The 15,892-nt window shown below is 42.7% G+C and overlaps 1 protein-coding gene across 2 annotated transcripts in view; it reads left to right on the forward strand.

Moving 5' to 3' along the window:
• The first annotated feature begins 4,490 nt into the window (after positions 1–4,490).
• The window catches only part of LOC122543354 (TRAF family member-associated NF-kappa-B activator), a 64,333-nt gene continuing 52,931 nt past the window's right edge, over positions 4,491–15,892 (forward strand). For both annotated transcript variants that reach the window (XM_087985539.1, XM_087985540.1), the window contains exon 1: positions 4,491–4,690. In XM_087985539.1, coding sequence (XP_087841665.1) covers positions 4,674–4,690 — 17 coding nt within the window. In that variant the 5' untranslated portion in view covers positions 4,491–4,673. The remainder of the gene's footprint in view (positions 4,691–15,892) is intronic.

Consider the following 15,892-nt stretch of genomic DNA (forward strand, 5'->3'; position numbering starts at 1 on the left):
ACAAACCACTGCTCGGGCTACTTTAGGAGTCTCATAGCTTGAAGATGAATTCAGCAGTGTGCTTTCATTCTAAGTGCATACAATGACATGTTGGAACACCATCTGGGAGGTCACGTAGCAAACGTGGATGCCTTGAGCCACCTCCCACTGGCAGATGCACAACCAGTGGTGCTGCCACTAGAATAGTCCGTTCAGGTTTTCAACTTTCTGCACACCCTTCCAGTCACCGATAAAAGTATCAGATGGTGGCTGCCTGGCAAAACAAAACTGCTGAAGGTGATGGGGGAAACAAAAGGGCCATCACAAGTAGAATTGAAACCTTTTTGGACCCAACGGGACGTATCACAGTGGAGGACAACATACTGGCTGAACTCTACCAGGGTTATCCAGTGAAGATATTAGCGAGAAGTTATGTCTGGTGGCCAGGATTGGATGCAGATGTAATCACATTGGTGGGGCAGTGCACAGAAGGCCAACAAGGACAAACATTACCATCAGCAGTTCCCCCATGTTCATGGGAATGGCTGGGTAAATCCTGGACTCGGTTACATGTTGCAGGTCCTTTCATGGACTCTATTATTTAGTCATTGTGGACACCCACTCAAAGTGGTTGGATGTGCATACAGTTCATTCATCAAACACAGAGGCAACACTTGAAAATTTGTGAGCATCTTTTTTAATACACAGACTCCCGGAGGTGTTGGTCACATATAAGAGGCCATCATTTATTAGCAGAGAATTTGAGTATTTCCTGAGGTTGAATGCCATTTAGCATGTAATGACACCTGTATACCATTCATTGTCCAATGGTCTGGTGGAAAGCACTGTCTGAACTTTGAAGGCTGGCTTAATGAAACAGCCTACAGCATCACATGTTACCAAACTGTTCTGGTTCCTATTTGATCGTAGGACCACCCCTCACGCAACTACAGGGATAGCTCCAGCAGGGTTGCTAATGGGGAGGTTAAATCTGATCGTCCTAGACTTGGTAGGGGAAGGTGAAATTGCATCAAGGATGTGATTATCAGACACAAGACACCACTAAGCGAGAGAAGTAGCCTACTTCAGGGGACGAAGTTTGGTATAGGAACCACAGGAATGGCCCTGCACAGGTAAGACACATGGCCAATGTGAGGTCCCGTGATGTACAAAGTTCAGGTAGGAGAGGTGTTCCTAAGTAAGCACATGGAACACATGAAAACTGCAAACCTGCAAATAGGGTGGGAGAAAAACATACCTGGCCCCGCGAACATCTGGCAAGGCTGTCAGAACCTATGTATTCTCTCTTCTGGCGAGTGTCAAAGAAGCCTCTGAGGACGAGATAGACACGGCAGACGTCACAATCTCAATGCCAGCTGCAGAAGAAGATGACTTTGGACCATGGTACTCGGGGTGCAAGAGACGGGTCACGGTTCGGTGTACACTGCCAGTATCCGAGGTAGAATCTGAGGAACTGGACCTAATACAAAAACACCCCAGGAGAAGCTACAAGACAAAGAAGAGGCCTGTGTCCCCAGACTCAGAGGGAAGGGATATAGTGATTGGAACCAGATCAGCCAGGTGGATCTCAGAGTATGAGTTCTCTGAATAGGGCTGTTAATCTGGTCCAATCAGGAAGTCCTAGCTGACAGAAATAAACAGGAGTATCCATGGACCATTTATATATCGGTTGTGGGCATTTGCTTCCCCTTTTTAGTTACCTGAAAGGTCTTCTGTTTTGCTTTTGGTTGTACATCAGCCCCACTCGAGTGGGTACCCAGGCAGATCGGAGGATCTCCTCGTGGGTCTGCTCCTGGGCCTAGCAAAGCTAGCCATAAACGGGTCCAGGCAGCGGGCTGTGGAGGGGGTCATCTCTGCTGACTGCCTGCCCCCTCTGCCATGGTTACGTTTGAGCCCGGGTGTCCCTGGAGAAGGAAATGTGGTGCCTGCCAATGCTCTCAATGCCTTTAGGGAGAAGTGGGCACCACGGGGTGAGGAGTGCTTTATTTCCCCCTCCAACAGTATTTTGATTTAGTCCCCTCTTACTCTCCCTTCCTCACCCTCATCCCTTTTACCCTTTGATGTAAGCTTTGTCCTTATCAAGCTTTGTTTGTTAATGTTTCACTAGCCACAGAGGTGTTTTCCTGGTGGTGGAAAAGATAGAATAAAGTTTTTGCAAATATATATATATATATATATATATACACACACACACAGAGCCATGAGTGAGTTGGGGAAGATATAGAATAAAAGAGAAAAAAAGGATGAAAAATATTAGCAGGCGTGTTAGGGGTTCTGCTCATTCTAGGAGCTGGCTCTGAGCTAGTTGGGTCCATGTCAAGTACTATGCACGTGTAAATAAAGGGTCACTTGGTGATGGGATACTGGCCTTTGTGGGGTTATTTTAAGTGCCAGGGAGGTTTCCAGATTCCTGGACCAGCACAAACTAGATGGATTACACTTGGGCAAGACCAGAACTGATGTCCTATGTGGAGTGTTTGCTAGAGTGGTTGGGGAGGCTCTAAACTAAAATGGCTTGAGGATGGGAACCTATGCCAGGAGTCAGAGGAAGAGGAATCAAGGACAAGAGCAAACGATAGAAAGTTTATTCAAGAAAAGTGATATGCAGAGAAATCAAGGGCCAGGAGCAAACAAGGAAACAGTGAAAATAATGGGAATGGCACAAATAATGTGAAAACGACAAACCTTTAAGCTTTGTGCCTTAATGTGCAGAGTATTTGCAATAAAGTGGGTGAATTAATCATGCACATAGATGAAAACAGGTCTGATATAGGTGGGATTATGGAGACATGACTGCAGGGTGACCAGGGGTATCCAATATTTTGGAAGGACAGAAAAAAAGGAAAAAGCAGTGGAGTTGCATTGCCACTTAAAGAGGAAATGAACGCAATAGTGAAGAAGGATGTCAGCCCTGAATATGTGGAATCTGTATGGGTAGGGTTGAGAAACAACCAGGGGCAGAAAACATTAATGGGGGTTCTATATTGATCCCTAAACTGTAGTAGTAATGTTGAGGACAGCATTTAACAAAGAATTAGAGACACAAGCAATAAATGAACATCTGTAATTATGGTGACTTTAATTTGAATAGAGATTGGACAGGTCAAATTAGTAACAATATTGGAGAGGAGGAACTCTGGAGTGCATATGGTATGGTTTTCTGGGCCAGTACATTGAGGAAGCAGCTGGAGAACAGGCCATCCTAGACTAGGTATTGTGTAGTGAGAAAGGAATAATTTGCAAACTAGCTGTGCAAGGCCCCTTGAGAATGAGCGACCATAACTGTGATGATGCTGCGCCTTTAACAAGGTTATGTTGTGCTTGGTTTTGTTTTCAAGGGATCTTAAAGGCAGAGGTTCCGGTATGTCTGGAAAAATCTACTTGAGAAGCCTTTCAAGAGTTTTTTAAAAACACTTGTACAATGAAAGGGGAGTGGCCAGTTTCTCATAGTTCAGGGTTTAGTTTGGTTTGGGTTTAGCAGTCTGGCTGTTTGTTTACAGCTGCTGGTCAGGTTTTAGCTGGGAATCCAGAGAAGCTGCTTGACCCAAAGAAGCAGTTCTGAGCTGATCCCCTCTCTCTCTGACATCTCTCCTGTCAGAACCTGTGTTTAATTTTACCTTTTGTTTGCCAAGGGGGTGTTTATGGGGATGTTGCAAGTATTTGGAACAGCATCATTAAGTTGTGATAGAGTTGATGGAGTTTTCAGATATGTTATGTTATTCCATGTTCTGTTCTCTTTTGCTCGTGTATAAATAAATTCTGTTTTGTTTAAAATGGAGTGGTTGGGCCAGCTGCATCACTCCTGGAATATCCACTCTTTCTGCTAAATACAACTAGAAAAGGCAGGGGCTGGGCTGCCTTCTTGAAATGTTTTCAAGGGGTCTGGCCTGGTCTATAACATAATATAATAGAATTCCTCATCAAGATGGACAGTAACATAGTTGATTATGCAACTCAGGTCATGAATCTAAACAGTGGAAACTATGATGGTATGAGGTGGCACGGTGGCTCAGTGGTTAGCACTGTTGCCTCACAGCACCAGGGACCCGGGCTCAATTCCAGCCTCCGGCAACTGTCTGTGTGGAGTTTGCACATTCTCCCTGTGTCTGTGTGGGTTTCCTCGGGGTGCTCCAATTTCCTCCCACAGTCCAAACATGTGCAAGTTAGGTGAATTGACCATGCTAATATGCCCATAGTGTTCAGGGATGTGTAGGTTATGTGCATTAGTCAGGGGTAAATGTAGAGCAATAGGGGAGGGAAATGGGTCTGCGTGGGTTATGCTTCGGACGGTCAATGTGGATTTGTTGGGTCAAATGGCCTGTTTCCATACTGTAGGGATTCTGTGATGTTGGCTATGATAGATTGGGGAATGTTACTTAAAGGGATGATGGCGGAAAGGCAATGGCAAACATTCATATTTTCAGTGAATGTTTGGAGCAAACAAGAGTTACAAAAAAGATGATTCTAAAATGAAAAGAGAACAGATCTCAGTGTTTCCTGTTCCACTGACTTGTTACGGTTGTTTGGTACAGCTGCTGGGAAAGTCCCACCGAAACCAGAAGTCAGCATTTGTGCTCCTAGTAAAGATTCTGAGCAAATGCAGTGGTACATTGGAGAGACAACTGGTGTAAAGACGGACAATTTCAGGCCAACTGATCACCACCACCAAGGAGATGGCAGGGAAAATCCAGTAAGTTCGTGCAGACAAATACACCAATGTGCTTTATTTTTGCTATCACTTTTGATATCAAAGTCAGTTGTGCAATGACTTTGAAAATCCAGGAACAATAAATCTAAAAGCTACTTTTGCTGTCATTTTACTGTAATTTGTAATTATTTCTGTTACTGGTCCAAATACTGGAGCTTGGGATGATCAGAATAAACAGGTAATGAATAAGAAAATCAAATTGTTTATTTAGATCTCCACCAATTCTGCTCAATTACCTACATAGATTGGAGAAGCTGGGTGTGTTCTCCTTGGAAAATAGAGGATTAAGAGGGGATTTGAAAATCATGAAAAGTCTGTGCAGAGTAGATCGGGAGAAACTAGTCTCATTGGAGGAAGGATTGAGATCCAGAGGATTCTGATTTGAGGTGATGGGCAAAAGATGCAACGTGAGAAAATAAAACTTTATGCAGTGAGTGGTGAGCATCTGGAATGTACTGCCTGAGAGTGTGGTGCAGGCAGGTTCAATCAAGGTCTCAAAAGAGATTGTCTGAGAGAATATTTGCAGGCTGCAGGAGAGTGGCAAGGGATTGTTTTTGCAGAGAAGCAAAGGATAATGGACTCTTGTCTGTTATCATTCTTTTATTCTTTGAAACCAGCAAGCATCAGATCTGTGAAAGGAATCCAGTAACCAGTTTCCCCTTTCTCTGCTATCTCAATGGGAAGCGATATGACCAGGTGCACTGTGTTACTTCATTCTTCAGCTTTAATAGTCTCGTAACAAATGTTTCTTTTGTAAAAGGATTATGGTGAATATTGAGAAAAACTGTTTCTATTGCTGTTTCTATGCACTGTGTCTCATTGGGACCTATTTGAATATATTCTTCTCTATGCTATTCAAAGCATTGGTTAACCCAATGGGTTATGTAGACAGAATGGAACGTTTCAGGACATATTCAGGGGTTTCACATTTTTCCAACTTATCCACTCTCCTTCCCCATCATATAAATACAGGAAATTCTCATTGTGTATTTTTATTCTCGTTTGTATATCAGTTATAATTGTGTTTTACTTCTGCTTTTCAAAAACTCACTTGGCTATCTGAAACTGGAAGTAATATAGGTGAAGGTTGTCCCAGTTTGAGCCTTTGCAGTGCCTCTGTGCTGTGGATTGATCGTTTTAATCAGGCATCGTCTGTAACCATCAGCATTTTCACAAGAGCACAAGAGTACTTGATAGGGGTGGGGAGGAGAAAGAGGAGAGAAGAGCTACACACAGCAAAACAGATCCATTTTCACTATCCTGCCTTTGAAGAGAAGTTAGGTCAAACAGTGCTTTTGTTCTCCTGTAAAAATATTGTTATACTACAGATACTTAGACTGACTTCAGTTTGTTACCACTTTTTATTTTCTTGTCACAAAGGCTTTCATTTGGGCTGACACATGCTGCCACTGACACCGGTCACCTTGCATTGCCTGTGAGTTAGGTTTTTTCTGTGTTTGCTGCTGTGAACAATGATTCTTAGCCATTCATTTTCTGTTCTGATGAAAGGTCACAGATCTGAGACATTAACTTTCCTTCTCTACAGATGCTTCCTGACCTGCTGTGTATTTCCAGCAGTTTCTGTTCTTATTTCAGATTCTAGCATCGACTTGACTTTGCTTTTGCATCACTAATTCTCGGGCTGAGAGGTACTGCATTGTTTGGAGTTTTCTTCAAAGCCTGACAAGTGAAGTAGTCTGATCAGCCAGTCTAGCTGACACTGGACAAGCTCCAGACAGAGGGATTCTTTCATAGCAATAATAACAAGGAATAAGATTATTGGCTGTAGCTCCCCAGCAGAATCTACTGCGTGTTTGTTGTGGTTGGTGGAGATAGGGAATCATCCTGCTATTATTAATTTTTAAAAATTAGATTACTTACAGTGTGGAAACAGGCACTTCGGCCCAACAAGTCCACACTGGCCCTCCGAAGAGCAACCCACCCAGACCCATTCCCCTACAACTAACACTATGGACAATTCACCTAACCTCCACATTTTTGGACTGTGGGAGGAAACCGGAGAAAACCCACGCAGACAATGTGCAAACTCTACACAAACAGTTGCCCGAGGCGGGAATTGAACCCAGGTCTCTGGCGCTGTGAGGCAGCAGTGCTAACCACTGTGCCACCATGTCGCCCTTATGTTAATTTAGATACTGTGTTAAAGCTATCAGCCCTATAAAATAAAACCTATATATTTTAATGGAGATCTACCACTGCTTCAGTGAATGTTGGGATCATCGCGCCTGCATAATTGCCTCGAATTTTCTCTCACTCACCAATAACTAAAAAGTAGCACTTGTAATTGCAAACCCAGATATACTGTGAGCAGAGAAAGACAAATAGAAATAACAGGAAGAGAGAAACAGAGAAGTGGTGAGAAAATAAAAATATTTGTGGTGATTAGCATCTCCCAGGTTTTACGTGATGGACATAGCTTGTCACTTGTTTGTATAATAAATTGATAATTGTGCAAGACAGACTGGCTCTTGCTTTTTTGCCAGGTACATGTTTACCGCAATAATAAGCCTCTCCTGCTTGCCCATCATCCATCTTATTTCAAGATGTGGGGTTGAACCTTATTTTCTTGGGGTGCATATTAATTTTGTTGACTTTCATGGAGGGTTTCTTTCCATGAGGCCGAATGAGTTTTTTTGTGCCATCATCCCCAATCTCATCTAATTATTCCAAATACCCTTCCTCTATGTCAACCCTCTTGTCCAATGCTAACACAAGTCGACCACTTGCCGTGGCTGGAAGAACTCACCAACACTGGGATATCACAGAATAGGCTGTCATCCCTGCTGCCAGCTCTGATTTTCATGTTGGAAATTCTCAGTGTCTAGTTTCTTGTCTTTTAAAATCTTGACTCTGGCTTGACACTCAAATCTCTCATTTTGTGCACCATAGCCTGGGACCATGGCAGTCCCTTCATGATTCATGATATACACAGCAAGACCCACAGGTTCTTGTGCAACTTAACCATAAATAAAACTCCTTTTTAGAACAATGTCATTATTGCTATGGTTAATTTACTTCTTCCTTCTCCTCCATCACCACTATATTAACTCACTTTAGCACATTGCCTGGAATGGAATCTGTAGCAATGGAATGGAATCTGATTTCCAGTGCTTTCATAGCTACAGAAATTCCTGTAATCTACAGAATAGGTGACACGAATACTGGATGGATAACTGGCAATCCCCAGGCAAATGAGAGAGACAGTGATCCATTAGTATTCTATAATCAGACTATAATGAAGTTAAAACTGAGACATCAAACAGTAAATGAAATCAGTCTCTAACAGTGGACATATTTATATTCCTTTAATATGTAATTAAATATTACAACAATTCCAACTCAGTAGGATTAATAGCATCTGTAGTGAGAAAAAACTCTTCTGAAGCGGTCATATCAGCCTTGAAACATTAACTCTGTTTTTCTCTCCACAGATGCAGCTAGACCTGCCGAGTTTCTCCAGCATTTCTCTGTTTCAGATTTCCAGCATCTGCAGTAGAGTTATAAAGTCATAGAGATGTACAGCATGGAAACAGACCCATCGGTCCAACCTGTCCATGCCGACCAGAAATCCCAACCCAATCTAGTCCCACCTGCCAGCACCCGGCCCATATCCCTCCAAACCCTTCCTATTCATATACCCATCCAAATGCCTTTTAAATGTTGCAATTGTAGCTGTCCCCACCACTTCCTCTGGCAGCTCATTCCATACACGTACCACTCGCTGCGTGAAAACATTGCCCCTTAGGTCCCTTTTATATCTTTCCCCTCTCACCCTAAACCTATGCCCTCTAGTTCTGGACTCCCCCACCCCAGGGAAAAGACTTTGTCTATTTATTCTATCCATGCCCCACATAATTTTGTAAACCTTTATAAGGTCACACCTCAGCCTCAACGCTCCAGGGAAAACAGCCTCAGCCTGTTCAGCCTCTCTCTATAGCTCAAATCCTCCAACCCTGGCAACATCATTGCAAATCTTTTCTGAACCCTTTCAAGTTTCACAACATCTTTCCGATAGGAAGGAGATCAGAATTGCACGCAATATTCTAACAGTGGCCTAACCAATGTCATGTACAGCCTCAACATGACCTCCCAACTCCTGTACCAATAAAAGAAAGCATACCAAACGCCTTCTTCACTATCCTATCTACCTGCGACTCCACTTTCAAGGAGCTATGAACCTGCACTCCAAGGTCTCTTTGTTCAGCAACACTCCCTAGGACCTTACCATTAAGTGTATAAGTCCTGCTAAGATTTGCTTTCCCAAAATGCAGCACCTCACATTTATCTGAATTAAACTCCTTCTGCCACTTCTCAGCCCATTGGCCCATCTGATCAAGATCCTGTTGTAATCTGAGGAAACCTTCTTCGCTGTCCACTACACCTCCAATTTTGGTGTCATCAGCAAACTTCCTAACGGTACCTCTTATGCTTGCATCCAAATAATTTATGTAAATGACAAAAAGTAGAGGACCCAGCACCGATCCTTGTGGCACTCCACTGGTCACAGGCCTCCAGTCTGAAAAACAACCTTCCACCACCACCCTCTGTCTTCTACCTTTGAGTCAGTTCTGTATCCAAATGGCTACTTCTCCCTGTATTCCATGAGATCTAACCTTGCTAATCAGTCTCCCATGTGGAACCTTGTGGAACGCCTTACTGAAGTCCATATAAATCACATCTACCACTCTGCCCTCATCAGTCCTCTTTGTTACTTCTTCAAAAACCTCAATCAAGTTTGAGAGACATGATTTCCCCTACACAAAGCCGTGTTGACTATCCCTGATCAGTCCTTGCCTTTCCAAATACAGGTACATCCTGTCCCTCAGGATTCCCTCGAACAACTTGCCCACTACCGACGTCAGGCTCACTGGTCTATAGTTCCCTGGCTTGTCCTTACCACCCTTCTTAAACAGTGGCACCACGTTAGCCAACCTCCTGTCTTCTGGCACTTCACCTGTGACTATCGATGATACAAATATCTCAGCAAGAGGCCCAGCGATCACTCCTCTAGCTTCCCACAGAGTTCTAGAGTACACCTGATCAAGTCCTGGGGATTTATCCACCTCTACCCATTTCAAGACATCCAGCACTTCCTCCTCTGTAATATGGACATTTTGCAAGATGTCACCATCTATTTCACTACTTTCTATATCTTCCAAATCCTTTTGCACAGTAAATACTGATGCAAAATACTCGTTTAGTATCTCCCCCATTTTCTGCAGCTCCACACAAAAGCCGGCATGCTGATCTTTGAGGGGCCCTATTCTCTCCCTAGTTACCCTTTTGTGCAAGGTTTGTGAAGGTTTGTAGCTCAGGTTGAGGTTTAGGGTGTAGGTTTGATATCCAGACATTTCATTACCTGGCTAGGTAACATAATCAGTGGCGACCTCCAAGTGAAGCGAAGCTGTTGTCTCCTGCTTTCTATTTATAACTTTCTCCTGGATGGGGTTCCTGGGGTTTGTGGTGATGTAATTTCCTGTTCGTTTTCTGAGGGGTTGATAGATGGCATCTCGATCTATGTGCTTGTTTATGGCTTTGTGGTTGGATTGCCAGGCCTCTAGGAATTCTCTGACATGTCTTTGCTCAGCCTGTCCCACGATAGATGTGTTGTCCCAGTCGAAATGGTGTTTTTTTTTCATCCATGTGTAGGGCTACGAGGAAGAGAGGGTCGTGTCTTTTTGTAGCTTGCTAGTGTTTGTATATCCTGGTGGCTAACTTTCTTCCTGTTTGTCCTACGTAGTGTTTGTGGCAGTCCTTGCATGGAATTTTGTCGATGACGTTGGTTTTGTCCATGGGTTGTACTGGGTCTTTTAAGTTTGTTGGATTTTGTTTGAGAGTGTTGGTGGGTTTGTGTGCTATTCGGATTCTGAGGGGTCTTAGTTGTCTGGCTGTCATTTCTGAAACTTCTTTGATGTATGGTAAGGTGGTTAGGGTTTCTGGCTGTGTTTGATCTGCTTGTCGTGGTTTGTTCTTGAGGAATCTGCGCACTATAGTTTTTTTTGAGTATCCGTTCTTCTTGAATACGTTGTATAGGTGGTTCTCCTCTGTTTTCTGAAGTTCGTCTGTGCTGCAGTGTGTGGTGGCTCGTTGGAATAGTGTTCTGATACAGCTTCGGTTGTGTGTGTTGGGATGGTTGCTGGTGTAGTTAAGTATTTAGTCAGTGTTTGTCGGTTTTCTGTATACGCAGGTTTGAGGTTCTCCGTTGTCCTTTCTTTCGACTGTGACGTCCAGGAATGCGAGTTTGTTGTTGGTTTCTTCCTCCTTGGTGAACTTTATGCCTGTGAGGGTGTTGTTGATGATGTTAAATGTCTCTTCTATCTTGTTTCGTTTTGTGATTCCAACGAGCCACCACACACTGCAGCACCTATACAACGTATTCAAGAAGAACGGATACTCAAAATATACAGTGCGCAGATTCCTCAAGAACAAACCACAACAAGCAGACCAAACACAGCCAGAAACCCTAACCACCTTACCATACATCAAAGAAGTTTCAGAAATGACAGCTAGACTACTAAGACCCCTCGGAATCCGAGTAGCACACAAACCCACCAACACTCTCAAAAACTAACAAACTTAAAAGACCCAGTACAACCCATGGACAAAACCAACGTCATCTACAAAATTCCATGCAAAGACTGCCACAAACACTACGTAGGACAAACAGGAAGAAAGTTAGCCACCAGGATACACGAACACCAGCTAGCCACAAAAAGACACGACCCTCTCTCCCTCGTAGCCCTACACACGGATGGAAAAAATCACCATTTCGACTGGGACAACACATCTATCCTGGAACAGGCTAAACAAAGACATGCCAGAGAATTCCTAGAGGCCTGGCACTCCAACCACAACGCCATAAACAAACACATAGATCTAGATGCCATCTATCAACCCATCAGAAAATGAACAGGAAATTACATCACCACAAACCTCAGGAACCCCATCCAGGAGAAAGATATAAATAGAAAGCAGGAGACAACAGCTTCGCTTCACTTGGAGGTCGCCACTAATGATGTTACCTAGCCAGGTAATGAAATGTCTGGATATCAAACCTACAGCTCAGCGAGCAAACCTACACCCTTACCCTTTTGTCCTTAATGTATTTGTAAAAACCCTTTGGATTCTCCTTAATTCTATTTTCCAAAGCTATCTCACGTCTCCTTTTTGCCCGTCCTGATTTCCCTCTTAAGTATACTCCTACTTCCTTTATACTCTAAGGATTCACTCGATCTATCCTGTCCATACCTTACATATGTTTCCTTCTTTTTCTTAACCAAACCCTCAATTTCTTAGTCATCCAGCATTCCCTGTATCTACCAGCCTTTCCTTTCACCCAAACAGGAATATACTTTCTCTGGATTCTCGTTATCTCATTTCTGAAGGGTTCCCATTTTCCAGCCGTCCCTTTACCTGCGAACATCTGCCTCCAATCAGTTTTTGAAAGTTCTTGCCTAATACCTTGCTCCAATTTAGAACTTCAACTTTTAGATCTGGTCGATCCTTTTCCATCACTATTTAAAATCTAATAGAATTATGGTTGCTGGCCCCAAAGTGCTCCCCCACTGACACCTCAGTCACCTGCCCTGCCTTATTTCCCAAGAGTAGGTCAAGTTTTGCACCTTCTCTAGTAGATACATCCACATACTGAATCAGAAAAATTTCTTGTGCACACTTAAATTTCTCTCCATCTAAACCCTTAACACTGTGGCAGTCCCAGTCAGAAAGTTAAAATCCCCTACTATAATCACCCTATTATTCTTACAGATATCTGAGATCTCCTCACAAGTTTGTTTCTCAATTTCCCTCTGACTATTAGGGGGTCTATAATACAATCGCAATCATCCCTTTCTTATTTCTCAGTTCCACCCAAATAACTTCCCTGGATGTATTTCCGGGAATATCCTCCATCAGCACAGCTGTAATGCTATCCCTTATCAAAAATGCCACTCCCCCTCCTCTCTTGCCTCCCTTTCTATCCTTCCTGTAGCATTTGTATCCTGGAACCTTAAGCTGCCAGTCCTGCCCATCCTTGAGCCATGTTTCTGTAATTGTTATAATATCCCAGTCCCATGTTCCTAACCATGCCCTGAGTTCATCTGCCTTCCCAGTAAGGCCCCTTGCATTGAAATAAATGCAATTTAATTTATTAGTCCTACCTTGTCCCTGCCTGCCCTGACTGATTCACTTCTGTTTTCAACTGTACCAGTCTCAGATTGATCTCTTTCCTCACTATCTCCCTGGGATCCCCCCCCACCTTACTAGTTTAAATCCTCCCGAGCAGTTCTAGCAAATTTCTCTGCCAGTATATTAGTCCACTTCCAATTTAGGTGCAATCCGTCCTTCTTGTACAGGTCACTTCTACCCCAAAAGAGATTCCAATGATCCAAAAATGTGAATCCTTCTCCCATACACCAACTCCTCCACCATGCATTCATCTGCTCTGTCCTCCTAATCCTGCCCTCACTAGCTCGTAGCACCGGGAGTAATCCAGATATTACTATCTCGAGGACCTCCTTTTTAAATTTCTGCCTAACTTTCTGTAATCTCCCTTCAGAATCTCAACCTTTTCCCTTCTTATGTCTTTGGTTCCAATGTGGACAATGACGTCTTGCTGGCCCTTCTCCCCTTGAGAACATTCTGCATCCTCTCTGAAACAGCCTTGATCCTGGCACCAGGGAAGTAACACACCATTCTGATTTTTCGCTGCTGGCCACAGAAACGTCTGTCTGTACCTCGGACTAGAGAGTCCCATAACACAATTGATCTCTTGGAACCCGACGTACCCCTCATTGCATTAGAGCCGGTCTCAATACCAGAAACGTGGCTGTTCATGCTACGTTCCTCTGAGAATCCATCACCCTCTACATTTTCCAAAACAGCATACTTGTTTGAAATGGGTATAGCCACAGAAGGCTCCTGCACTAGCTGCCTACCGTTCTTACCTTTTCTGGAGTTAACCCATCTCTGTAACTGTATCTGAGACTTCCCCCCCCCTTCCTACAACTGCTATCCATCACATACTGTTGCTGTTACAAATTCCTCATTGCTTCTAACTGTCTCTCCAACCGATCCATTCGATCTGATAAGATTCACAACCAACAGCATTTATTGCAGATATAATCTGCAGTAACCCTTCAACTCTCTTTAAACTCCCACATCTGACAAGAAGCACATATCACTCTACTAAAGGCCATTTTTGCTCCTTCACAATCTACAGACCCAGAAAATAACATTGTCTTATTCCTCTACAAAACACTGCCCCACGTTAAATTAATAGTTATGGCTTATATTTTAAGTTTAATCAAGAGACATGTCTCAAAAAACATATAATCAAGGATGAACCCACTCTACTCACTACTGCAGACGTTCTGTAGGTCCCACTTAAAAACAATACACTTATCTACTTCTGTGCTCTGAACTTCGCCCAAACGGTTCCTCCAAGATCAGTTGTGAATTTCACTGTTTGTTAATTTTCCCAGATGCACTCCGATGTCCAGCATTACATGAATTCAAACAGGAAAGGCAGTTACTGTGCAGGTTCACTGCTGTGTCAGTTTCTTTCTCTCTCTCTCTCTCTTTCTCTCCTGCACTGACCTCAACATGTGCTTTCTTTGTTCTTCTCCCTTTTAAAACTGCTATTGTTTTGACTTTTTTTTTCAAAGTTCCAAAACAATGCAACAGCATATAAAACAGTAATTGCTGCTCCTGGAATTTGAGGAAATCATCTCCAGTACCTAAAATACCTCAATAAAGGAGCAGCTGTTACAGCCAGAAATTTTTCCCGTCCTCCATCTTGGATTACCTATATACCTTTAGTAAAATAGTAACATTAGGGCATCATCAAATACATGGAAACACCGATCTAATTTGTGCCAACACTTCACTGATCAATTTGACCAAGGGTCACTTGTGGAAGACTTCCTTGTTATCCAACTTAACAAGACCTCATTTGTTTAGAATGTTCAGATTGGTTCTCTGGCCTGAGAGGGGCAGGAGGGAATTGTTTGCTTTAAAACATGTGTCTCCACCTGAATAAAGTGAATAGATTCATTGTTAAATATTGACTTCAGGCAACACAAATGAACTCATCTTAAAACAAGTAAAATAAATATTCACCATACAAGAAATAACAAATCCACATTAAAGTAGACAGACACACCATAGAACAAAAAGACCCATTCAACACATTCAGTTTGAAAGAGAGTGTGATAATTTGGAGTATATTTGACTGTTAAGTGGGTTGCTGGTCCCCTTGAGTAGGAGGTTACCAGTGAGGTTTACCTCTGGTGATCTGAGATATTAACTCTGTTTCTCTTCACAGATGCTGCCTGACTTGTTGAGTATTTTCTGTTTGTTTGTTTGAGGTTTACCTCACTTTCTGCTAGAACCATATCAACCAAATTACAAAATGAATTTCAACTTTATGCAGAACAAATTAACAATGAAATTTTAATCGGATTCTGGTGTAAGTGTCTCCCACAGTTAATGATTCTTTGCACGTGCAATGGGATACTTCACTGCTCATGTGCAACACTATACCAACCAGACTGAGTTTTCAGCTATGTTTATGTCCTTCTGGTACTGGTGTAAGGAATATCCAACAGATGTGTTTTCCTAAAAATAAAATGTTGTACATTTGACCTCTAACCGTATTGTAATGGTACAATGATCATCAGAACATAAGTGTATGTGGGATACGAGGGGGAGTGAATGCTCAAATCTGATCTAACATTTACTTAGCTTTGTGCATGTTCTAAAAAAGGCTATCTCTGATTTCTGCCATTAGTTAATCTTTTCTGTGGCCCTTTTTCACTTGTCTCTCCTTTAGTTAGATGATAAAAATCCCCTCCAATCAAAAATCTGTCTAACTCAGCCTTGGATTATATTCACTACAACGCAGTTCCCTCTGCTTTCTGATGTAGTGAATTCCGAAGACAAGTGACCTTATGAAAGATGAAATTTCCCATCATCTTCGATTTAAATGGGAAGTGTCTTATTTGTAAGCCATGTCCTTAGTTCTAGACTTATATGCAAAAAGGAAATGTTCTCTTCAATACGTGTAGGCCAAACCTGCTCAAGCTTTTGTCGTAAGCCAGCTTCTTAAATCTTATAATCAGCTGAGCTAACCTTGCAATGCAACTATATCCCTCCATAATATAG

Source organism: Chiloscyllium plagiosum, unplaced genomic scaffold, assembly GCF_037043375.1.
Source record: "Chiloscyllium plagiosum isolate Xiang-an unplaced genomic scaffold, Cpla_swu_hap1 HiC_scaffold_53X, whole genome shotgun sequence".
Classification (NCBI taxonomy): domain Eukaryota; kingdom Metazoa; phylum Chordata; class Chondrichthyes; order Orectolobiformes; family Hemiscylliidae; genus Chiloscyllium; species Chiloscyllium plagiosum.